The 26,363-nt window shown below is 39.9% G+C and overlaps 1 protein-coding gene across 7 annotated transcripts in view; it reads left to right on the forward strand.

Moving 5' to 3' along the window:
- Nucleotides 1-26,363, forward strand: part of atp11a (ATPase phospholipid transporting 11A) — a 54,339-nt gene that overhangs the window by 18,507 nt on the left and 9,469 nt on the right. For 5 of the 7 annotated variants that reach the window (XM_085263991.1, XM_085263988.1, XM_085263990.1 and 2 more), the window contains exons 2-27: nt 7,098-7,220; nt 11,250-11,339; nt 11,964-12,044; nt 12,157-12,264; nt 12,730-12,858; nt 13,151-13,254; nt 13,364-13,411; nt 14,189-14,253; nt 14,376-14,457; nt 15,674-15,824; nt 15,907-16,104; nt 16,216-16,329; nt 17,474-17,533; nt 17,612-17,778; nt 17,923-17,994; nt 18,149-18,222; nt 18,335-18,438; nt 21,265-21,446; nt 22,019-22,270; nt 22,354-22,531; nt 22,634-22,736; nt 23,020-23,165; nt 23,422-23,481; nt 23,561-23,688; nt 24,339-24,474; nt 25,735-25,758. In XM_085263991.1, the coding sequence (XP_085120117.1) occupies nt 7,098-7,220; nt 11,250-11,339; nt 11,964-12,044; nt 12,157-12,264; nt 12,730-12,858; nt 13,151-13,254; nt 13,364-13,411; nt 14,189-14,253; nt 14,376-14,457; nt 15,674-15,824; nt 15,907-16,104; nt 16,216-16,329; nt 17,474-17,533; nt 17,612-17,778; nt 17,923-17,994; nt 18,149-18,222; nt 18,335-18,438; nt 21,265-21,446; nt 22,019-22,270; nt 22,354-22,531; nt 22,634-22,736; nt 23,020-23,165; nt 23,422-23,481; nt 23,561-23,688; nt 24,339-24,474; nt 25,735-25,758 (2,979 nt within the window). The remainder of the gene's footprint in view (nt 1-7,097; nt 7,221-11,249; nt 11,340-11,963; nt 12,045-12,156; nt 12,265-12,729; nt 12,859-13,150; nt 13,255-13,363; nt 13,412-14,188; nt 14,254-14,375; nt 14,458-15,673; nt 15,825-15,906; nt 16,105-16,215; nt 16,330-17,473; nt 17,534-17,611; nt 17,779-17,922; nt 17,995-18,148; nt 18,223-18,334; nt 18,439-21,264; nt 21,447-22,018; nt 22,271-22,353; nt 22,532-22,633; nt 22,737-23,019; nt 23,166-23,421; nt 23,482-23,560; nt 23,689-24,338; nt 24,475-25,734; nt 25,759-26,363) is intronic. The other 2 variants (XM_085263989.1, XM_085263994.1) reach the window with 1 other exon arrangement.

The following is a 26,363-nucleotide window of genomic DNA, read 5'->3' on the forward strand; positions in this document are numbered from 1 at the left end:
GTGAATGGGTGGATGACTGAATGTGTAAAGCGCTTTGGGGTCCTTAGGGACTAGTAAAGGGCTATACAAATACAGGCCATTTACCATTTTACTTAATCTAATGTAGTTGACACCAGATGAGGTTGTAGAGATTTAGTGGTTTTCCTACTGTAACAACCTTTGTGTCAGTCATTAAAGAGACCAAATTATGACCTTTGTTCACCTAAGGGTGCATTCGTCATAGATTTAATAAAGATTATAAGATAATTTTAACTGTCAGTTGAGTTACAGGTGACAATGTTGATGTGCGCTCTATTGTTGTCAATCTTAAAATCACGTCTCGGCCATGTGCTGCTGTGATTATGGATTTGTATGGATCTTTCTGTATTTACCAGCTGGGCACATACCAAAAGAGCCCGATAATGAAACAATCCACGTAATGAAAATCCTCTCAACAGGTACTCCAATGTCTCGTTGGAGAGCAAACACATAGGTATGTCTTATCTAATCAAAATAACATCTCTTTTGTTGGTATTGATGGAAGGAACCATATCAACTGTCTCTCTTCTCTGGGTCCTGCCTGTCGAGCATCGTCTCTCGTTCTCTTTCACACATGAATTTGTTGCTCCTCTGTGTCTTGGTTGGTGGGGTCAGGGGTGGGGTGTGTGTCTGCTGCAGGAAGCGTCTTGTGTGTGAGTGGGTGGGTCAATGTTTTGCTGTTTACAATATGGCCCTCTGTTACTTGTCACAGTGGGCCTTCAGTTTCTGCCTCTCAAATGCTGCGTTCAGTTCTCAAGGCATTTTAAAAGTGTGCGATTTATTAAAACTCTGACGTATTCACACATTTAAATGAGATCTAAGTCAGGATAATGTGAATAATGTGATGCACTGGATGACCTTTTCGTCTCCTTTTTTCACTTCATGTTTATCTTTTAACATTTTAAATCTAACAGAAATACAGATACGCAGGTACAGCTGATTAAAGGTATTATATGTATTCACTTTGTTTGTGATTATATTATGGTAATGTGGGTGCTCGTAGTCAGTGCCTGGAAACAATCCTGTTTTAATCAAGTAGTTTTTTTCACCCTTTTCTGCCTATATTTTGAGTATTCAGTCATATTTTCCATAGGGTGTAAGTGATTAACAGAAAATCAGAAGTTAACAGAAACAATGAAATGAATTTAATTTATTTACTTTTATATTACTTTATTTTTTTTTGCAATATCAAAAACCTTAAGTAATCATATCCAGAATACAGAACGAGAGCACAGAGGAATGGAACCTAGTATTATATTTGTTGCCCTTTACTAATAATAATATTACTAATACTAATAAAAACAATAGTGACAGCTGTGACGCTGTCACTTAAAAAGCTATAATACATAAAAGATAACATTCGAAGAGTTAATTTCACTTCCTAAAACTCTCAGAGACTTGTGCCGCTGATCTTTGCACCTGTGTGTACATTCAGGCGCTAAATCTAAATGTGAAATTCCTAAAATAAGCCCGGTGCCTGTTACGTTAATGTTGACACTGGGTGGGCTTACCTCATCATTCTTGTATTATGCAGACACACAGACACAGACACACAATGACAGCACAAGTTAGGCTTGTCTAAATATACCTTGTGTCTGCACAGGTAACGTTATATGCCATTGTTCATGTATGGCTTCTCAGTTGTCTTTTGATGTTGCAGGGATGTGTTAGTCCTCGTATGTGAGCCTGTCGCTTTCCACTAACATTCAGGAAAGTGAATATGGGTGCTGAGTGAGACAGACACGAACAAAGCCTCTGAGCTCTCTCCATCTTTCTCTCCTGACCACAAATGTTTCCCTTCCAACTATAAATACGCCCCTGAAACCTCCAACGTCCTGAAACGTGAACCTCTGCTAATAGTGATTATCAAGGTCCAGAATAGCCCGAAGTTTCCAGTTACATTCAAAGTCGAAAAGCCAGAGCTAATACGGCAGAGCTTTATTTTATAAGCCTCGCTTTTATTTTGTAAAGATGCTATTTTATTTGATTAAACGCAGACAGCCTTTGATGTAAAAAGCTCAAATCCGGATGAAAGCTAAACATAATCGATAGGAGAGAGAATGTGGACTTAGAGGCCGACCGGATTGTGGTGAGAGACAGAGAGGAAAGAGGTGAGAAAACCAATAAAGTTGCATTACCGGCAACATGGACAGCGAGAGAGAAGGCCCACTGATTCTTGTGGAGTGCCATCTGGTTAGACTAAAGAAAAACAACACTGATCAATACAGATTTCTGAAATGATCATAACATCCAAACAAATTCATTGTTCTGCGCAACTTTTCGCTCAGCTTTTAAACAATAGTCATGCAGCATTACTGCACTGGTAGTAATAGTGTATAGTTAGTATAGTTGTGCAGTTGCTGATCTGTATCACAGATAAGACGGCTGACTTTATCACTAAAAAAAAAGAACAATTATCCTGGGATTCATCCCTTTAATCCATTCAGTAGTTTGGATGAAACAAACTGAAGCAGCGCAGTAATTTAGTCTAATTAGACCAAACTCTTCTGGGACTCTTCTGGGGACTGTCTGAGGATAAGTACCCTCTGAGTAGGTCCCCTGGGAGCTATTTGCCGTCGAATCCTTATTTATTTTTAATTTTTGCTTGCATTTGCCCCACGAATAGAAACTCTGAAGTAACACAAAAGCTGGCCAGCAGCTAGTTTTCCAACATCGCCTCTTGTTTTGATCCCTTTTTTTCATTTATCCCTGTTTTTAATCCTGTTTCAGCTTCTTCAGTGTCGCTCTTTATTGCTTCTCCTTGTAGCAAGTTCAAGTGTATTGCTGGTAAATATTTTAATATTTAATAGGGTCAAAAAAGCCTAAACTTTTCAGCTTGTTCATTTCATTTAGGTTTAATTCTGATTTTTTTCAACAGTAACATTAAGAGCTGCTGATGTTTAGACGCACATCTGGAGCAACCATTTTACATCTACAACACTCAAACTTGCTGTTACACTAGGAATGGTACTATGAGCTAAAAACACACAAACAAAACAGCTCTTAGTACTGTGATGGTCCTCAAATCCATAGTGTTCACACAGAAGAAAGGGGGTACTGCCTCCTGTAGGTGCTACATTTGTGAACAAGATCCTAATATTAAGCTTAGGCGCTGCTACCAATTATGAGTTAATAATCGGAGCATCTCCTACTAACTGTTATTATGCAACATGTTTATATTGGGCCACATTACGCATTGATTGATTATAAAACCACAACAACATTAACTGCCCCCTTCCTTCTGTCTTTTTTCATTAGTAACTGTATGACAGAAATGAGAAATACTTTCTGCTGCATGCTAGATATTATATAGTTTACCAGCCAGAGTCTTGTATAGAAATATGGCTGTCTTCCATAAGCAGACAGCTAACAGGAAATATGTAAGAAATGTGTGAGGTGAAGCAGACGGAGCAGGCAGGTGGGAGAGAAGAGGAGGAACAGCAACACTGTGTGGGTGTCAGGATTGGCAAGCTGTCCGTGGTATCTGGTTTTCATCCCCGTCTTCACAGAGATATCAGAGTGTGGTGATTGTCAGATATGATGGATGATGTTGGTTTGGATTTATTATAGAACGGCTTCTGAGGCACATGATGTGAACCGATCTAAATGTCAACACAGAAATTAAACTCCGGTTTTAGCACCTTTGGTCTCAATAGGGCATCGACAATAGCTTTTAGCAAGGAAGAGAGGGAAGTAGGCAGATGGTTCAAGCTTTATATGCCAGTTTTCATCAGTTTCCATTTTGCTTTTAGTCTTCCTGTTCCTTCCATTTCCATTATTCCTTTACTGTGTCACATAGATAATTGGAGGTCACAGGATATAAATGGACCTTGATCCTAAACAAGGTAATCTTAGAGCTGCGAGTTAACTTGTTTCTCTCTCTGTGTGTGTGTGTGTGTGTGTGTGTGTGTGTGTGTAAAAGATAGATAGAGCAAAAGTAAAAAAAAACTGGGCCATGCAGCCTCTTGACACACAATCTCATTCACTGGCCACAGATTACTGTCACCTCTCGTTAGCCTCTGTGTGTGTGTGTGTGTGTGTGTGTGTGTGTGTGTGTGTGTGTGTGTGTGTGTGTGTGTGTGTGTGTGTGTGCGTGCAGGCAGATGATTTGTGGACAAATTAAACGACTCGCTGTGTTTATTTGTTGTGATTGCTGACACTGACAGTCGTAATATGTGCAGGAAATGGCTAAAATGAGAGAGACAGACTTAGGTGCCCAGGCCTGCTTTTCATTCTGGTTACTTCAGGTCAAAATGGCCAGATGGCTGCTGCCTGCCATGACATGGCTGTCTAGATATAATTCAGACTGTTTGGTTGAAGCTTTGGATGACCCTTCTCATCTTAAAAGACTACAACCACAGTTATTAAGGACATTTTTCAAACAGTAATATGAAGGCTAAAATAGTATTTGTTCATTGTTTTTGACAAAGGAAATAAAGGTTGATGCAATGTTTGGCAATATCGCCTCAGAGCAGGAAGGCTCTGGGTTTGAGGCTGCTGGCCATCAGGGGCATTTCTGTGTACAGTCTGCATATGCAGGCTGGTTTCTCTCCTGTATGCCTCCTTCCTCTCATAGCCCAGAGACATGCGTGCTAGGTGAACTGGTGATTCTACATTAGAGTAGATGTGAGGGATTGTCTGTCTGTCTGTGTTAGCGCTGTGAGTGATTGGTTACTTGTTCAGGGTGCTCTCCAGCCCTCCTCTGACCCTGAAAACAGATAGATTGTTGCAGGTATTTCAGATGTAATTTCATGTCATGGAAGCTACCTGTACTTCATTGACTGTAAACAAAGTGTGTTATCTTCTAATCATTTTACACACCTGGACCTTTTTATACAGTAACTATACTGTGCATAAATCTTATGATTAGAGTACTTGTGGATAAGAAGTGAAGATTGAATCATTGAAATTTTAGAGAAAATACAAAGAGCTACGTGTGAGAGGACTGATGTTATATTGTGTAGAGCTCTGAGGTTGCTGATATTCAAGTTCAGAGGTGAAATATATACTTTATTTATGCTCAAACGTCACAGTAGCCAAAATCATGAAAAGGAAAATAAAATCCCAATAAAAACAAATACAACATCACAAAACAATAGCTCAGAAAATGTTTAAAATTGCACAAAAGCAGCTCAATAAAATATAAAATGGAAAGAAAGGAAGAGGTCAATAAATCAAAAGTGAAATATGATATAATATAAGCAGCTGTCCTTGTGGCAGCAGAGCTGAGATGTCAGACAAAATGCTCCACGCTGAGATGTTCAGGGTCACCCATTTGTTATCTAAAGCCATTAACCGGAGCCACAGTCATTTGTTGATGGAGGAATCCAAACAGCCTGTTTTGTATGTAAATGCTTGCTTTGTAAGTGCCTATAAATTTCACATAAATGCAGCAGAGCACAAAGCACAATGTTTGTTTGAATTGCGGCACTTCCGGGCCTCTTTAAATTGTGTCAAATGAAAATGTCAATGAGCACCAAAAGAGGATGAAAATAGTTGTAGAAAGGTGCTCTACCTGCATATTTGTGTTGGTGTGGATTTGAAAAAATATTAGGCAACTGATTTCTTTCTCAGGGTTAGTGGGAAAGATTGTGTTGACATCAGAGGTAGCAAGTGTGTTTCTCATGCAGGTCCAGACCTGCCTTAAATATTTTAAACCAGTTTGCCTGACATTTTGAGCGTTAGAACGACATGCTGAATGATTGAGTTTGTCCTCTGCATTCTCACCACTGCTAATCTACCACATGTTAACTTTGAGTATTCAAGTTTGTCTTTATCACATATAAACTGAATGGCTGAAAATTTTTTCTAGTTTTCATTCAAACAATTGTGCAAAGGAAATCTAGACTAAGTTGAGTGGTTTAGATTAATATGTTTTGTGTAAAAGACATCACTTTTTACAAAAAAATAAAAATAAAATATTAGCATTAGAGGCTTTAAAATAAAATACTACAAGGAAGGAGTTTATGTATTTAGGAACTATATGATTTAACACATGTTATGGTAATTGTGATGAAAATATTTAATTTTTCTACCCTGAAGACTGTTAAGAAATATACTCTAAAACACTTCTTCAGTAAAGACTCAGAGAAGAGAAACACACAGAACGTCTTGCTAGCAAGGGCAGCCTCCAGCACTGAGGCTCGCGCTGAGAAACTGCCCCGGTCTTTATTTATACTTCAGTGAGCGTTTGTTCCTTACATTGGAATGTGGAGGTGTGTGTGTGTGTGTGTGTGTGTGTGTGTGTGTGTGTGTGTGTGTGTGTGTGTGTGTGTGTGTGTGTGGGGTCAGAGCGTGGCCCCATAAACGACTTCCCTTAACCTGCTGGTCTGGAAAATCCAACAGTTCATCTATATGTAAAGAAGCACTTAAACTAAAACTGACATAGCTACGTTAATCCTACCGTAAAAAAATAAGACAAGGTACGACCTCTCCCATGCTCCTAGGGTGTGGGGGTGAACACCCTAGAATGTTACAGACCTCCTAGGATGAGACATTCTTTCAATATGCCACCAACTATATACTTCTACACACAAATGATTACATGCAGCATTCTACCATATGCAAACTTATATCATTAAAAGATTATACTGACTACTAAGTACAATTTTCCTGTTAACAAAGACCAAAAAGAAATAAAAACAACCAAACAAACAAACAAAGGGTTGTCAAAAATAACAAACTAGCAGCATCAGCGCAGAGAGACACAATCCTGCTGTTTCATCTGTGTTTGTGTGTGTGTGTGCGTGTGTGTGCGTGCGTGTGTGTGTGTGTGTGTGTGTGTGTGTGTGTGTGTGTAATGCATTCCAGTCTTAGTCACATGCAGGTCTGTGTATCTGTGGCAACAAAGGCTCTCATTGATTGAGAAGAAATAACTCATTCATTGTAATTCTCTCTCAATGTTTGTGAGTCTGTTTTTGTGTGTCCCGTACGGTACGTACACACTAGTCCTCACAGACGTCTGTCAGCATACCGCATACTGTCTAAACTAAAACAATGACAATATAAACTGATACTACATGAAACCATCATGTATGGTGCAGGGTAATCAAACTTGTTCTGTGTCTTTCCTCCCATAGTGTGTCGGGGAGGAGAACTGGGTCGATAGCCGGACAATTTACATTGGACATAAGGAGCCTCCTCCAGGAACTGAAGCTTTTATACAGCAAAGATTTCCTGACAACAGAATAGTCTCTTCAAAGGTCAGTGAAACACCCACCCACACAGATGCACACATATTCAAAGCAGGACTTGCTTCATCAGGATCTGCCTGCAATATCATGAGAGTTTAGAGGTGAAGAGGTGAAGCTTTAAAATCAATTATGATTTGAGCGCAGCATCAGTGTCTAAACAAAAGGACACAGCAGAACAGAGCTGTTAGTACTCCAGCACTATTCATGCTTTGTTTTTAAAGCGTGGGCGACCACTACTTGGTAATGGGACAAAGACCAGTGAATGAGCTGTTTTGGGAAAGAACACTCTGTGCTGTGTTTTAATTTCAGTGATCAGTTTAGACCCGCTCCAACTTTTTGAAAATGTCATATCTGTGGTTCGTAAAATATATATTGTATATTGACACTGGAATGCTTGATTATACCATTCCCCCCCCCCCGCTGTTAAAGCTATCAGGGACTGGTAGAACCAGCTGGTATTTATGCTGGTTCCAACTGCTAAGCTGGTCTTGGAGTGGACTTTCTGTTGATTAATTCTGTCCCTCCAGTCTAAATGTCAGCTTGTTATAATCTGAGGCTATGCTGCATGAACATTAATTTTAGTTTTACAAGCTGTAAATGAAAGAAGCCTAGATTTCTGACCTGGATGTAATATTTGCATTGAGTCGTAGTATGAAGAAAGATTTTGCTGATATGGTCCAACTGGCATAACTATCTATAACTAAGTCTCACTTACTACAGCACGTTAACCAGGCCTCTCTCAACTGTTCATCACAGGTCCTTTGAGTGTTTGAGGTTTGAGTTTGTACCAATAAACATTATTTTACATGTTGCCAAGAAAAGCTTCCTCCTGCTGCCTGATTTAAAAAAACAAACAATAAAAGGAAAAAAGGAAAAAACATTTAGTAAACTCTACATTTCTCTGTTTTATAGCATATGTGTTCATGTGCAAAATTATGATTTCCTACCTATTACACGCAAAAACTACTGCAATTATTACTTTTAGGCTGGACTACTCTAATTTGTTATTATCAGGATGTCCTAAAAACTCCCTGGAAAGTGTTCAGTTAATCCAAAATGCTGCAGCAAGTGTACTGACAGGGACTAGAAAGAGAGAGCATATTTCTCCTATACTGGCCTATCTTCATTGGCTTCCTGTTAAATCCAGACTTAAAATTAAAATCCTGCTCCTCAAATACAAGATCTCACATCTTGAATAATCTGACCCCATCTTATCTTAATGACCTTATAGTACCATATCACCCCATTAGAGCACTTTGCTCTCACACTGCAGGCTTACTTGTTGTTCCTAGAGTATTTAAAAGTAAAATGGGAGGGAGAGCCTTCAGTTTTCAGGCCCCTCTTCTATGGAACCAGCTTCCAGTTTGGATTCGGGAGACAGACACTATCTCTACTTTTAAGATTAGGCTTAAAACATTCCTTTTTGTTAAAGCATATAGTTAGGGCTGGATCACGTGACCAATGTTCCCTCTAAGCTGAGCGCGTGAGCAATCGCGCACTGCTGACATGGTTTAACCACACAGAAAATCTCCGCTGCGCACACAAAAAAAAAAATCCAGCCTGAATTGGAATTAAAGTAAATACATGTATTTATTTTATTTTGCTGATTTTCTGTGCGCGGAGACTGTGTCAGCAGTGCGAGATTGCTCACGTGCTCAGCTTAGAGGGAACAGTGCACGTGACCCTGAATCCTCCCTTAGTTATGCTGCAATAGGCTGCTGGGGGATTCCCATGATGCATTGAGCATTTTTTCTTCAGTCACCTTTCTCTTTTTTTTTTTTTTTTTTTGCCTGTCCCGTTTGGTTCTTTTGCCATCAGAATTATTGTCTAAAGGCGAAGAAAGATGCCCAACGGATTTACTTTACCAAATTGACCATCCCAGCCTTGCCGTAATGGTCTATTTGATTCACCTTTTATTGTTTATTTTATTTATCTTTTATTTTCACTTGCTAGATACGGGACAGACTTGAATGAGGAAAAGAAAAGGGAGAAAGGAAGAGGGGGGAAAAACAGCGGAGAAGAGGGACTGGGATAAAGGGCAAAAAACCAAAAACCAACTAAATAAGCAGACAAAAAAATACATATATCAATCACCTGGATCACCTGTTGAGAAAGAAAAAAGAAAACAAGCAGAAGAAAACGAGAGCAATATAGTAAACAACATCACGATGATATATGGGAATATAACAGCAAATACTAAATATTAAACATTATTGTGCAGCACGTAATATCGACAGCGCACAGTGTGCTTTGCCAAAAAGGGTGTAGTTTGTGTGTGTGAGCACCCGTGTGTACACCTGTTCCTTCATGTAATGATCTGCTAGAGGGTGTGGGGGGGCCACAGCCCCGTCCACCAGGGCATGAAGCAGGTATGGAGGAGATCAAGACTCCAGACTTACAGTGGCCCCCAGAACACAAGAGACCAAGGAAGACCAACAGAGGGGCAGCTGCGCCACTATCCCAGAAAGAGCTTCAGTCACCTTTCTCACTCACTATGTGTTAATAGACCTCTCTGCATTGAGTCACTGGTTATTATTAATCTCTGGCTCTCTTTCACGCCATGTCTTTTGTCCTGTCTTCCTCCACTTACCCCAACTGGTCACAGCAGATGACTGGCCCTCTCTGAGAAAGTTCTGCTGGAGGTTTCTTCCTTTTAAAAGGGAGTTTTTCCTTCCCACTGTCGCCAGCTGAACTCAGCTGAACTCTTCTACTGGCTCACCACAAGGTTGTTGTCTCTCTCCTCTACTGTATATTTTGTACACTAATGACTGTCGCAGTACACAGGCCAACAGGCATTTCATTAAATACGCAGATGACACAGTCATTGGAAGCCTCCTTCATGGTGAAGAGGATTCCCATGGGTCTGTTGTGGATGAGTTTGTTTCATGGTGTGATCAGTCCTTCTTAATGATTAACACCTTGAAAACCAAGGACATGGTTATTGACTTCAGGAAGACATCCCCCCATCCTGCGCTAACAGTGGTAAATGGTGCAGCCATTGAACTGGTGGACAGTTATAAGTATTTGGGGGTTGTTCTTGTCCTAGTCTCTGTCCTTTGAGTAACATCTTGCTGCTACAGTGAAAAAGGTTCAACAAAGACTGTACTTTTTAAGGAGGTTGAGAGGTTTTAATGTTTCATCTGAAATGATGACTCTTTTTTATAAAAGTTTTATTGAATCTGTTTTAACTTTCTGTATCATTGCTTGGTACGGTAATATGTCCCTGAATAATAAGACCAGACTTAACAACCTGGTTAAAGTGGCGGGCAAGATTTCAGGGAGGTCTCAGGTCCAGCTTGTGGACTTTTATAACAGGCAGGTGCTGAGGAAGGCAACCTCTGTCCTGTTGTGTTCAGATCATCCTCTCTTTAATGATTTTCAACTGCTTCCATCAGGTCGTCGTTATAAAGTGCCTGCAGTGAAGACAAAGAGACATAGATTGTCTTTTGTACCTACTGCTATTATCATAGTTAATAACACTAAACCATAAGTGTTGTTGCCATTGCACATTGCACTTTTTTGATGAAAAATCTAGGTTGTTTTCTCAGGCTTGTATTATATTATATTATTTTGGTGAGTGTATGTGATGTGTTGGTTGTCTGTTTGTTTGTTTGGACGGACGGACGGACATACTGCAAGTCAATTTCCCGTTAGGGACAATAAAGTTACCATTGACCATTGACCAAAGCACTTGCTCATAGGGGGTTATATGATTGCTTGGGTTTTTTTCTGTTGTATTATTGTACGGTCTTTACCTTTCAATATAAAGTGCTTTAAGGTGACTGTTGTTGTGATTTGGCGCTGTATAAATAAAATTGAATTGAATTGAATCTTGTCACTGTGCTGTCTTTGTTATTAGCAGCAGTACTTTTTTTTAATGCCAAAACCCAGTTAGTAATGGCACATTATGTTAGGGAATCTGGTCTTAAGCCTCTTTGCTTTTGTTTCCATTATCATGGATAGATGTTGATAACACTGTGGGATCTTTTTAAACTCTATATCTTTTTAATTAAACATAAGAAAATTTCTTGTTTCCAGTACACGTTTTGGAACTTCATCCCAAAGAATATGTTTGAGCAGTTCAGGAGAGTCGCCAACTTCTACTTTCTCATCATATTTCTGGTTCAGGTAAAACATTTTCTTGCTCACACTGACTGAACTTCACTACAAGGCTTCTGCAAAGCATGTTGTAAAGATAATTCATATTTTTCCTTAAGGGAGAGTTTTCCTTGTGTGCTGTTTATCTAGAGACGTCTGCTTTCTCTTGAATTTAATGGCACTTGCATCAGAAGCATACATTAGAAAAACTCAGCAGAAACATCTCTTTCTATGAATCATTATAGTCAATCAAAGAAATGTTTCACGTAGAAACATATTTTTCTTTATGCTTCATTATTGACATGTGCAGTTCAATATACAGAGAATGGTTTCTACCTTAAATTGCTCAAAGCTGGGAGACTCACACTAAAACTGTCGTGATAGACCAGAGGAAAAACGTGTATATGGGATTTCAGAGTGAGATGTCACTTTTACTATACTTATTCACCACTGTGAATAAGGGAACAGCTTAAAGTAGCTCCACTAATCATATTTATGTTATGTTTATATTTATGTTTAGTGCCATAAAGCTCAGACATGTTTTATTGCCTATTTACTGCTGTCTGTCATTTCTATATATTCTTCTTCCCCCGAAACCTTTTTTGCCATTCATTTCTCTCTCTCACTGTATGTTCATGTGTGCGGTCACTTCAGTTGATTATTGACACTCCCACCAGTCCGGTCACCAGCGGACTGCCACTGTTCTTTGTCATCACAGTCACCGCCATTAAACAGGTGAGTTCACCTAATGTGACTGTTGACAGTAAACACTACACCAGCAGCCACACCTGCAGGCACACATGTTCACTTTTACATCCTCCTCTCTGTCTTCTCCTCTCTCTCTTAGGGTTATGAGGACTGGTTGAGACACAAAGCAGACAACGCTGTCAACCAGTGTTCTGTCCACGTGGTGCATCATGGCAAAGTGGTCCGCAAACAAAGCCGCAAACTCAGGGTGTGTGTGTGTGAAACCAGATAACTCACTCACCCCATCTAACAGAGCTTTGGTGCATTTGTTTTAGTGGCTCACACTGAGGAATTTTCCTGCTACTAAGCTCTCTGTACGTGTGTGTGTGTGTGTTTGCCTGCATTTAAAAGCAATTTAGCTTTAAAAGAACTTAGATTGATGTATGTTATGTAACGACATAAGACTGAAATGATATGAGCTTACTGCTGGTAAGTCATTAGGTGTGTTGCATTTGACTGCATTTTCCGTTCAGTGACTGTATTTCTCTACTAAAGTGCTGCTAGGACTCCTCACTGATATGCTCACTTAGGTGGTCAGAGCCAGGAGGGTAGTGGCAAATTAGACCCCGGTGAATTAATTTAAATATGCAAAAAGCTCCAGCTGTTGGCTTCAAGGTATCAAGGCCCTGCATGTATTAGAAGTAAACATTTGTTGTCTCGGTCTGTGTGGCAGGTTGGAGATGTGGTCTTGGTGAAAGAAGATGAGACTTTTCCCTGTGATCTCATTCTCCTCTCCTCGTCTCGAGATGACGGGACCTGCTTTGTTACTACAGCCAGCCTGGATGGAGAGAGCAGTCACAAGGTGTGCTGGATAAACTTAATCCACTTAAATATGTACTAGATGCATTATGATTTGCTGTGATTTATGTTTTTCTCTGTCCATTTATCCATTCATTCATCTAACTCTTAATCCATTCCCTTATTGCTTTTCTTATTTCCCTTCATCTCCCTTCCGCCTTCTGTCACCATGCCACAACGTGTGTCTTTAATACTTCTCCTCCTGTGTTGCCTTATTACTTACACTCCCATTATCTTTCTCTCTTTTTTCATTTACCCAACCATTTCTTCTGTTTTCCTTCCCTCTTCCAACCTAGACATATTATGCAGTTCAGGAAACCAAAGCTTACAACACAGAGAAAGAGGTGGACACGATCCATGCCACAATAGAATGTGAACAACCGCAGCCAGACCTGTACAAGTCAGTAACACACACACACACACACACACACACACACACACACACACTTGAACAAAGTGTTCTTGCAAAATAAATGTGCCTTATCTCAATTCTTTTCCTACCCACACAGATTCGTGGGGCGTATCAACATCTACATGACCAATGAGCCAGTGGCAAGGTAAAATAACACAAAATATTACACTTTTATATTAAAGATCATTAAAGAAATCAGCATGTGTCTATTGTATTCACCCATCATTCAAAAATAAAATTCAAAACCATCCAGACATGTATTAAATTTCTTTGATGACAAAGTGTGATGCTGCTCAATCTTTCAAAGAAGATTTCGCATTTCTGCAGAATGACGACTTAGTGCGAAGCTTACTTGTTTATCTTAATTTGATTTAATTGAGCACAGCATTAGTTCACCTCAGCTGCAATGCCAGCAGATCAGCTGATAACAATCCAAGCCCCCATCAGCTGATGGCTCACCTGATACACCTCTGCATCCATTTGACAAATCTCTTATGGAGTACACTACTATTTTTCCTTTCCCTCAGTTGCTGCACTGCTGCAGGATGCTTTGAAACCCACTTTTACTCTGCAGCTGACTTTTTAAGTGCCATATCTGTTGTTCTTGAATTATGCTTTTCCTGTCTCTAGCTTTCTGTATATGTGCATGGAATGGTGGGGAATTCCCAGAACAGAGCCATGCTGCCAGATATAAAGTTCTTCAGATGGAACCTTATTTGCCTCTTACTAGATTCAAGATTCAAGATTCAAGATTCTTTATTTGTCACATGCATAGTTATACAAGTATAACATGCAGTGAAATATAATATAAAATAATAATAATAATAATAATAATAATAATAATAATAATAATAATAATAATATTAGATCTTTTTGTTTGTGAAAGAAATACATGATTGTTTATCATCTGGACTGTCTGCAGGCCGTTAGGATCAGAGAACCTGTTGCTCCGAGGAGCCACACTCAAGAACACTGAATATATCTATGGTAATTCTACACAATTAATGATAAATGTTAGAGATTACCTCAACTTTATACTTTTTAATATTCTTTTTTTTTAATGTACAGTGCAGCATTTTGAATGAGACTTTTCCTTTTCCCCCCTGTAGCTGTGGTCATCTACACTGGCATGGAAACCAAGATGGCTCTCAATTACCAGTCCAAGTCTCAGAAACGATCTGCAGTGGAAAAGTAAGCTCTTTTCGTTTCCTCCTCTTTCATTTTTATATTAATATTATGAATTGTTTCTGAAAGGAGCCTATTAGCAACGATCAGTGCTCTCATGCAAGTTTCACAGTCTTTGGCTGTTTCTGTGCTAACCAGCTTAGATAATAACTGAAATTTTTCTTACCCGTCCTTAGAGCCATCTGTTCACTTCTCATGTCTTGGTTTATTCATTGAGACTTAAGCGTCTGTGTGTGTCTCTTTGGCTCGCTGCGCTGACTGGATCAATTTTCTTTCCATCTGGCGTAGACAGTGTCTTTGTATCCAGATGTATAAATGAGTGACTGTAGGTGGATTACATTCACACTTGCTCACTATGTGTGTCTCATTAACTCGTCGGCTCATTGACTCAGCTCAGAGTAAATGTCTTGTCTCAGCTGTTCCCCTTTTCAAGTTTGAAGATTCTGACGAGTATACTGAGTTGTTTTCCAAGTTACCTTTTACATGGTGGACTGGGTTGCAAGTTTTTTGGGGTTCTAGTGCTTTTATTTTTTTAGTTCCTGTTTGTTAAAATCGCCAAATAGCTGACCGGCAGTCAGAAATCTCTTATGGATTGTTTCTAACTCCCTTTCAAACTACTTTCATTTGCACCTGCACACACTTGTGCTTTTTACACTCTCAACCACAGTGGGAAATGGTACCAAAATAGTAGAAATAGTACCAGGGCCTCAAGCTCCGCCCCTTATTTTTTTGTGTTTGCACTCATGAGAACGTGTTATCACCAAGAGAAAAGAGGGATGAAACACAAGAAACACAATCATAGCAGTTCAACATGTGATACAAGACACTTAAGCACATGCTACACAAAGTCTAAAGCTTAGAACCTGTATATGTGAATTATATAAACATGTGATCTGCCACAAACTGCCATGCTCCATCTCTCCACTTAGTCATATTAAATTCTACTCTGGAGGTTGTGCGTAATCTTTCAGGGAAAGAATAAAGCACACAAGTCATAAAGACAGATCAATGCAGGAAAAATGTAATGAAGTCAATGGAATGTTTTAAGGGAGGCACAGACTCCTCCATCCTTGGCAGATAGTTTCCATAATCCTTTTTTTTCAAATGGGGTTTTCAATCCAAATTTTTGTCCACATTGTTCAAAGCAGATTAATGAAAAACTCATCTATCTTTCACTATCATGAAGAAATATGTCACAGATCTTTAACTTCTCCCTCTGCAGGTCAATGAATGCCTACTTGGTGGTCTACCTGTGCATTCTCATCAGCAAAGCTCTCATCAACACGGCACTGAAATACGTGTGGCAGTCCGACCCCAACAAAGACGAGCCCTTTTACAACCAGAAGGCGGAAGTTGAGAGACAGAGACACGTTGTGAGTCTCGAATCCTGGAAAATAAAAATATTTCGATCCCCTCTTTATTGTCTCACACGTTCTTCGTTCTCCTCCTCCTCAGCTAATCAGGGCGTTCACAGACTTTTTGGCCTTCATGGTTCTTTTCAACTACATCATTCCCGTGTCCATGTATGTCACTGTGGAGATGCAGAAGTTCCTGGGCTCCTACTTCATCATGTGGGACGATGAAATGTTTGATGAGGAGCTGGGGGAGAGAGCTGTGGTCAACACATCAGACTTGAATGAGGAACTGGGGCAGGTAGCAAAGTGTACTTCACTCCGGGCAGAATAATGAGCAAAGAAACATTACTGTATGGAAAAGTGAGTTAGAGATAAGAATAAAAAAACACTTACCCTGCTTTCTTTCCAGGTGGAGTATGTGTTTACAGACAAGACAGGAACGCTAACAGAGAACAACATGGAGTTTATAGAGTGCTGTGTGGATGGACACGTTTATGTACCTCACGCTATCTGTAATGGACAGGTAAAACGTTCAGTCCCACTAGATTGATCTGTTAAGATATTCAGCTTCAGCCATGAACTTTTCTTACTACAAGTCTCATTCATACACAGTCCTACAAGCACTTTCTTTTCTGTGCTTAAGCACTTTGAGCCTGACGTTCACATAATCACACTGCAGTGGATGCACCGGGGGAAACTCAGTTCAGGGTTCAGGTATTTTGTCCAAGGATACTTTGGCATGCAGACTAGAGGAGCAACGGATTGAACCACCAGCCTTCCAATTAGTAGATGTTGTGGGTGTTTCAGTGTATGCACGAAAGAACCACAGTTTGTATGGATGCAGCTTGCTAATAAGACTTGCTGGATAATGTTGTGCATTTCTAAAGATACAAATAAAGGCACTCTAAAGGAGATTCCAAGGGTGGTTCAAAACCATTTTAATGATGCCACACTACTTCCATCCTTTATATACAGTCTCTTTGGACAAGGTAAAGATGGATCAATGTTTGTGATTGATTCATTTATAGCCATTCATTTATTTACAAAGAGTTCATATTTTTATGTAACGGAGGTGTAAAAATCAAATGACAGAAAGGCAACAGTTTAGGCCTATTTTAGGGTTTTTTTGTTTGTGTGTTTTATCTAATAAAAATCTGTGAGAAGAATGTAACATTCATGCGTTTAGTCATTTCTGTGTTTTCAATGGATTATTACAGATTTCCTGACAATAAAACTCCTGGGCATTGTGCGTTTAGTGTAATCATCTGTGTTCAGTGCTTAATGGTCATATGAGGAAATCAAATTGTGCCTGCAAGTCTTGCTGCTGTTTATTGAGCCATATGTCTATTTATGTTTGCCAAGTAACTGATCATGAGCATTAATTGACAAGTCAGCAGCTCATACAACCTTAAAAGTGCTGAACAGACGGTCTGTTGTAATTTTAGGAGGGTTGTTGTGTTGTAATATTATTACAATTTACTCCTTTTAACATAGGACTTCAAACATCAGAGTAAAGGGGTTCCTGTTACATAAACATGGACATCGTGCTGTATATGTCAAGTCTTAGAATCAAGCTTTAATACTAAAATGCCATATGTACATATCATCGTAGGCTGTGTTTGATAACCAGTGACCCCCAGAGTGATCTGTGGTCTGTATGTCTGTAGGTGATGCCTGGAGCTGCCGGTATGGACATGATCGACTCATCCCCAGGTCCTGCAGCCAGGGTAAGTGCAGACTCGCTTTGAATGTGCGTTTGTGGTTCGTGCGAATGAGGGTAATCTAGTGTCGGCCGTCCACTGCAGGAGCACGAGGAGCTGTTTTTCCGGGCGTTGTGTTTGTGCCACACGGTGCAGGTGAAAGAGGAGGATACTGTAGATGGGATCAAACATGGCATTCACCAGGGCAAGTCCACTTCCTTCTACATCTCCTCTTCTCCTGACGAGGTTGCACTGGTGGAGGGCATGAAGAGGTGCAGCACACACACACTCACGTTGCACACAATGGCAGCAGTAATCGCTGCTGCATTCAGAAGAATTTAGTTTTCCCATTTTTCTATTTCTGTGTTTTGGACATTCATTTTATTCACTCCAATAATGGTTGTTCTGTGCTGCAGGCTCGGTTTCACCTATCTGAGGCTCAAGGACGGTCAGATGGAAATCTTAAATAGGGAGGATGAAGTTGAAAAGTGAGTGTGCCGCTTTAAGCAACGTTATTGTTCTCTGTGAACCTTGAAAATGAGATGACTATTGTTATTTTCATCTGTTTTTAACTTCTTTAATTGATAGTTGGCTATTATTTTTTCAGTAGCATTTGTGTGATTTTCTTCCTGTTTTTATCAGGTTTGAACTGCTAGAAGTTTTGACATTTGACTCAGTCCGACGGAGGATGAGCGTTATCGTCAAGGCCAGCACTGGTAATGCGCACAAAACTATATATGTATATTCTTTATATTGATTTCTATGTGTCTGTGTTTATGTTTTTCTTTAATCCGATCCTCTTTTTTTTCTGTGTATGCGTTTGAGCAGGTGAGGTTTATCTCTTCTGTAAAGGTGCAGACTCCTCTATCTTCCCAAGGGTCATCTCAGGCAAAGTGGATCAGGTCCGAGCACGAGTGGAGCAAAATGCAGTGGTGAGAGAGCACAAACACACACACACACACACACGTGCAGGCTCACTCTCATCTTTCTCATATCGTTATAGGCTCATACAATATAACAGGAAGTTGTTTTTTCCTGAAAGATCGTGGCTCAAGAGTTTGGAGTTCGCCTTATAGTCGGAAGGTTGCCGGTTCGAGCCCCGGCTTGGACAGTCTCGGTCGTTGTGTCCTTGGGCAAGACACGTCACCTGTTGCCTACTAGTGGTGGTCAGAGGGCCCGGTGGCGCCAGTGTCCGGCAGCCTCGCCTCTGTCAGTGTGCCCCAGGGTGGCTGTGGATACAATGTAGCTTGCCAGCACCAGTGTGTGGATGACTGGATGTGTAAAGCGCTTTGGGGTCCTTAGGGACTACAGGCCAATTACCATTATCTAAGTTCTTTGCATGGTTACAGTTTACACAACCACATGAGAAGCATCATGTAGTTCCAGTAAACAGAACTTCTTTCTAGGTGGATCTGGTGTGGCCTTTAATTGACAAAAGCACAAGTCTATTTGTTTTTTTACATTTTTTATTAACATGTATTTAATAATTGTATCAGCACAGTCTTTCTATCTGTGGGACTGGCGTAGGATTTGGTCAGAAGATGGAAAGAAGAAGATTTCTTTAAATACTGAACAGAACCATAAACAGTGATGGACTCTGCATACTGTTTTCTTTATACACCCACAAAATCCTTGTGGGAAAAGTAGGAAATGCTAATAAGTAGACAGATAGTAAGAGAGTGCACCTAACTAAGCAGTCAACTGCAAAATCTCATAATGACTTCCAAAATGCGAAAATAAATATCGCAGTCTGAATAAGACTATTTAAAGTTCAGTTTACACATGAAAATACCACGATAGCTTCAATTCGCATGCAGTAAAAAGCAGACGAGTGACACAAATGTTGCTGTGGTTGCAGCTACAGATAAATCACAGGTTTCTTTGGAAACTGAAAAATATGTGGTGAGTGTTGTACTAGTGAGGCTGAATGGGTAGTTGGCATCCACCAGAGGTGGGACCAAGTCATTGTTTTGCAAGTCTCAAGTAAGTCTCAAGTCTTTATCCTCAAGTCTCAAGTCAAGTCTCAAGTAATGTCAGGCAAGTCAGAGTCGAGTCTCAAGTCACTGGTGTAAAAGTCCGAGTCAAGTCACAAGTCTGAAACTTTGAATTTCAAGTCCTTTCGAGTCTTTAAAAAAAAAACAACGAAAAAATAATGTTGCAGTTATATGCTAAATGTAAATATTAGACCATGTAATTTTAAAATCTGTGTTTTTCTCAACACATGACAAAATAGTGAACTTAGAAAATATACACAAATTGTGAAATTGCACCTCTATAAAATGCAGCTCAATTAAACCTAGCTCCAAGAATAATTTTCACCGACAGTTCTGAGATAAGCTGCATGTTATTCTTGGATGCGGTTGTAGGACCAGCTTTAAAATCGCATGACAAAAATATCATACACATTAAAAAAAACTGTATCACCAACGTAGCCTGGACAACATTTGCTAGTTAGATGAAGTCAGCTATCTCATCTTAGCATATTTATATGCATATTTATAATTATACGGTTCTTGGAGTGAGTGCATACACTCATGAAGTTTAGTAACTTCAGGTCACTGCAACAAGCCCAGGTACAGTTTACCGACGGATGGGTACAGGACCTTGAACTGCACCGTGTAGAACGAAAGACCATCGTACGTATCATAAGTTTACCAGTCTCACAAATCGTCGTCATAAATACACATTCGTTAACCGTTTATTAATAGGACCTTTGAGCTCAACAGTAATTAATTAGTAGTGGAAATAATTTCTGGTAGCATCACAGAAATGTAGCAGTGACAACAATATTGTATGCTGTAATCGTACTGGGCAATTAGTGATACAAAAAACCTGTTTTATCCTGTGAATAAAAGTATATGTTTTTGTCAATGCACCATAATAACAGAAGCAAAACGCAATATTGTGTCAGGACAATTCACTATTTATGCACAATAAACAAAGGAGCATAGCGCGACAATTTCTGTTCAGCGCCAGACTTGCTTGTAACCTATATCACCAATTATTTTATGAAAAATGACGTATTAACTACTAAAAAACACTGACCTTCGTGTAAATGCTTGGAGCAGACTAACCTGTGAGCTGGAGTGTTCTGGGATGTTATATTTGATCTTTGAATGGCTGCAATCCAGGCCATCCGTCGCGTCTTTGTTACTTCGGAAACATGGCTTGAACAATTTCTCTTCAACGACGTAATCCAATAACAACCGATCTCTTTACCCGTCGGCTTCCCGTGGCTGTCATGCGACCGGCTATTGCAGTTAATCATACAACGGCTTCTTGACATTTTTGTGTTTCTTTTTATCGCTGTATAACTGATTTTAATTGAAAGCCTGCGTGCGCTAGTACCGCTTGCCACGAGTTCCCAGAATCCTTTGCGGTTCTACCCGTGAATGACGTCACATTTTCAATCTCTATATAATATGCATGTTAGATTTTATATTTGGGGTAAAATATCAAGTCTTTTCAAGTAAACCGGTTCAAGTCCAATTCAAGTCCCAAGTCATTGGTGTAAAAGTCCAAGTCAAGTCACAAGTCTTAGAACATTTTTTCAAGTCAAGTCTAAAGTCATAAAATTAATGACTCGAGTCTGACTCGAGTCCAAGTCATGTGACTCGAGTCCACACCTCTGGCATCCACCCACCATACACTCACATTCAGAGGCTGTATTCAAGAAACAGTGTTTTATGTGGATTCGTTTTTATTGAGTCTTAAATATATACCAGCCTGACCTTGTGTGAATCTCTGTTCTCCACCAGGAGGGTTTGAGGACACTTTGTGTTGCCTATCGCTCTCTGAGCCCAGAACAGTACGAGGAGGTTTTCCAACTGCTGAACAGAGCTAAGTTAGCATTACAAGACCGAGACAAACAGCTGGCAGAGGCTTACGACCTCATCGAGAAGGACCTGATACTGCTGGGAGCAACTGCTGTCGAGGACAGGTGCTGAATTTTTTTTGGTATTAAGGACACCTAAATGACAAATTATATCAACATCCTGCACTTTTTTTTTCATCAAAGGTTTTCCTGTACAGCTGGTAGCTTGGCAACATAACCACAATTTACATTGCATGCTGTTGTCATTTCAGTTATTTGTCCTTCTCAGTGCAAATTTTACGTGAAATGCCCTTTCAAAAATTACACTTATGCACCTTTTTTTCCTATAAATGTCTAAACCTCTTCAGCTCAAGTGACTCTTAACATTACAGTAATTCTGTGTCTGCTGCCATGGACAGTGCTGTCCTAGTTCTGAGTGAACCAAAGTGAGTGAGGGAAAGTGGCAGTTTAACCCTCCAATCACACACGTGCCACTAAGGCAATTATAGTGCAGGCTTAAAACTACTTGTCAGCCCAGAGGGCGTTTCACCCATCCAGCACAGAGAGGAAATAATCCACGTGCTGGAGTACTGCACAGTTGAGCTGTTGTTGAATAAAAGGCAAAGAGAAATAAAACAAACCTATTTATTTAATGCAGCTAAAAACATGCCACCTCTTGTTTCTTGGCTGCGTACCAGGCTACAGGAAAAAGCAGCAGACACCATTGAGTCTCTGCACAAAGCTGGTATAAAGGTGTGGGTGCTGACAGGAGACAAGATGGAGACTGCAGCTGCAACGTGCTATGCCAGCAAGCTGTTTCATCGCAACACCCAAATCCTGGAGCTGACCACCAAACGCACTGAGGAGCAGAGCCTTCACGACGTCCTGTTTGAATTGAGCAGGACGGTCCTTAGGCAGCATGGGGGCATGACCCGGGACACCTTCTCTGAGTGGGTATTATGTTCACAGCATGCTTCAGACAGTGTCATCCTGCAGTTACTCGTATTTGACAGGTTTTGTGTTTTTTTCCCAGGCTATCAGGTGATTGCACCGACTATGGTCTGATCATTGACGGAGCTACCCTCTCTGCTGTAATGAGGCCCGGCCAGGAGGGCTCAAACTCAGGGAATTACAAAGAGAAATTCTTGGAAATCTGCCGGAACTGCAGTGCCGTGCTCTGCTGTCGAATGGCGCCACTTCAGAAAGCACAGGTACGAAGGCCATCTGTACTCTGAGTTTAACTGTGAAACAGATGTTCTCACTCATGTCATTAAGATTCAGATGGACGCTAAGCTGAAATCCACAACCTGCAGATTGTCAAGTTAATCAAAGCCTCGGAGGAGCACCCAATCACGCTGGCCATTGGAGACGGAGCTAATGATGTCAGCATGATCCTGGAGGCCCACGTTGGTATTGGTTAGTATTCTGTCTATTCCTATGCAACATGCCACACTCTGGTAAAGTTTGTTTCCTTCTTAATACAGTTTCAATTTGAAGAAACTAGAAATTCTTAAAAGCAGCCCCTTGTGTACAGAAGTCAGCAGTGTGTACAGCACCTGCATTCACACAAAATCCTTTTCCACACAAAAACTGTACTTTTGAATTTCCAAAACTACATTTATGCAGAAGTGTTAAAACTGTTAGAACCATACTATTATCATTGCAATAATACTTTGCCCTGTAAATGGTCACAACGCAGGCATTATGGGTAAGGAGGGTCGCCAGGCAGTGAGGAACAGCGACTACGCCATCCCGAAGTTCAAACACCTCAAGAAGATGCTGCTCGTCCACGGACACTATTACTACATACGCATCTCTGAACTTGTACAATATTTCTTCTACAAGGTAGTCGCCCTGAACATGTTTTGAGTTTACTTCTTTTTAAAACTTTATATAGTTTTTTAAATTTGTTTTAAGATGATTGTAATTGCGGAGTCTGTGGCTTTAGCCTAAGTGTGCAGGAATGCTTTGTGTGAGATTTAATTTATTAATTTGTTTAGTTCATTAATTTTCATATTTTTGATATTTATACTCTATAAAATTAGCGTTCAGCAACAAAAAGACCTGTACACATTTAAATTGTTGTTCTTTCTTTTCGCAGAATGTCTGTTTCATTTTCCCCCAGTTCCTCTACCAGTTCTTTTGTGGCTTCTCACAACAGGTGTGCACTCACAAAACCTAAATACCATAAAAACAACAAGAACAAAAATACTAACACGGCTCTCTTTCCCAAACCCCAGCCGCTGTATGACACGGCTTACCTGACTCTCTACAACATCAGCTTCACCTCGCTGCCCATTCTGCTCTACAGTCTCATCGAGCAGCACATAAATATGGACATCCTGAAGAAAGACCCTTGTCTCTACAGGTGGATTTCTGTTTAAGATTGTCATGTCAGAAATGTGTCGTTTAGTAAGACTGAAAATCGACCAGCTGGATCGACTCTAATATCACATGTTCTTCAGGAACTTGTTCTCATGACATGAAAATTAGAAAAAGAAATTATCTCCATGTTTCAGTAATCCAGTCTTCTGCAGCAGATAATGAACCATCTGTTTTATACAAAGCAGACTGCGTGGTAGTTGGATTCTTCCGGAGATGTACTGTAACAAGAACAGTGTTGAGTTAAAGTCGTCTAAGCAACAGAAAATATAAATATTTCAATAATTCTTTAGACACTTTATACACGGCCTCCAGGTGCAAAGTAATAGCAGATGATTTGGTGTTTTACTCTGATTAATTTATATTTACATTACAGTTTATTTTACATCCATCATATGGCAGATAACCGCCTTCTTGGATTTGGTTTTGCATGTGTTCAGAGTTTGAAAAGCTACGTTTTTAGCTTTACTCTTAAGTTGTATTCTTCCAAAAAAGAATCAACCTTTCCCACAAACAATGACGCTGTCTGTATCGATGTATGTATTATACTATTAGAGACTCATTGGCTGTGAGGCAGGCAGTGTACTGTGATATTAATCTATAAACATGTGATCTCTGTTCTGTATATCTACACAGAGATATTGCTAAGAACTCTTTGCTGCGGTGGCCCACCTTCATATACTGGACAGTCTTGGGCGTTTATGATGCCATTGTGATGTTCTTTGGTGCTTACTTCCTGTTTGACAACACCACCTTCACCAGCAATGGACAGGTAATAACCATGTGGCTTTGACAGGCTCTTTAATTGAAACAAGGAGAAAAAGGCCTGGAAAATATTTAAAGTAAAGTTCAAAGTAAAGGAAAAATAGTAACTGCCTATTTTATCTATAGGCTACTTCAGTTTTCCACAAGCTCCATCTGTTTTCTGTTTGTCATCTGACTTTTTAGTCTTCTCGTGGTGTTTGGGGTTAGTTAGGGAACATAGTGACAGTGTTTTAGGTCTCAGCTTGTTCCTCAACCACATTTTGCTCTGTAAGCAAAATGGATTTACTTTTAAATATACTGGCTGTACTGTGCTTTGCTGACAGGTTTTAATGGCCTGGCTAATGCCTGACACGTAGCTTATTGTATTGCTTGCAGAAACTGATCAAGTTGTAGCACAAACTAACATTAACCCTGTAGTGTAAATGGATCTGGTATTATAAATGTGTTTTCCTGACACTGCACATTATTGTGTTTGAAAAAGTAACTATCTGGTAGTTACATGTAGTTATGAGATAATTATGGTCAAGTAATTTCTCATAATAATGACCTTGTACTGGATGGTTATTTATGTCACTTGAAAATGCAGGTTGTTGGCTGATAAAGTTTGAAGACTATTTTGCCTTTTAGTAAATAATATTTAATGTCAGTTGGATAATTATATATATATAGATATTTAAGTAAAATCTGATGACGTGTGGTTTATATCTAAGGCCTTATTTAGACTTCTGCGGGAAATCTTTTTAGAGCCCATAACATAACCTACATAAGTGGCCGATGCTATTGGCAGGATTCACACTCGTGCTGGTGCATTATGTGGTAATTACCATGTGATCGTGTCCCAGATAAAATACTGGGATTTTTTTCCTTCCCACCGAGGTCCACGCCAGGTTACGCCATAGGCTTTAGCGGGGTTTGCGGTTACGCTGCAGGTAACAGCATAGATTTCCCGCTGAAGCATAAATCTCTAGTAAGACACGACAGCATGGCGGGGTTCCCATCATCTTCCTCTCTGTTCTCTATTTGGTTTGTTTAATTTCTCAAGCTGCATTACTCTCCCAGAAACATGTTGAACTGTTTTTGAGTTGCTTGATTTCACTTGGGTTTTCTTCTTCTTTTTTTTTTTGCATCCAATTCTTTTCAATTTTTTTCCTTTCAGCCATAAAACTGTTTATGTTATTATGATTTTCTTCTGGTCACATGCTCTTCTTCTTCCTATCCTCTTACCTTTGTGTTGCTTTTTCTTTTTGCTTCTCTTTCCTCCTCCCAGCTAATGACAACCAACACACAGATGGTAAGCCTGTCGCTGTCTCTCTGTCGTCTCTCCTTAGTTTCACTTCCCTGTTTCGCCACCGTCACACAGCCTGATACAAACTGCTGTTCATCTCATGTCCGGCCCTCAGTGCTTGCTGTAGATACGTCAGCTGTAGGCTTTTCTGTAGTGACTCTCTGTTTCCCAGACCCATGCTCATGTGTCCAGCTGTCAGTGACCAAACACCTTAGTTATACATCCTGTGTGCTTTGTTTGTGGCAGATGTTAGGCATAAGTGCTCCTGCTTCCATTATGTAACAGTTAAAGATCATTGCCTAAAGCATTACAACTTTTTATAGGATTACTTATAAACACATAAACAGGAAGCAAATCTGAAGCTTTTGAAATGTTAGAAAAAGAAAAGGTGAAAGAAAAACATTGAAATGCATCTGATCAATGATAAAAATCATTTTTCTGCCTCATGCGAGTGTTTCTGTAGCGCTACAATTTATGTTGTAATGTATCTGATAGTAGCTTGTACTATACTTGTACTAACAATGTAAAAATCAGAGCTGCATTTGGAAGCTGCCTCTGAAAAGCTTTTATTTTATCATTTCATGCTCATCATTTTTATTTTTTAACTTTAT

This window comes from Mchenga conophoros, linkage group LG23 (genome assembly GCF_057382185.1).
Source record: "Mchenga conophoros isolate Kocher_MC1m ecotype Shallow Benthic linkage group LG23, M_conophoros_male_GT1.1, whole genome shotgun sequence".
NCBI classification, from domain to species: Eukaryota; Metazoa; Chordata; class Actinopteri; order Cichliformes; family Cichlidae; genus Mchenga; species Mchenga conophoros.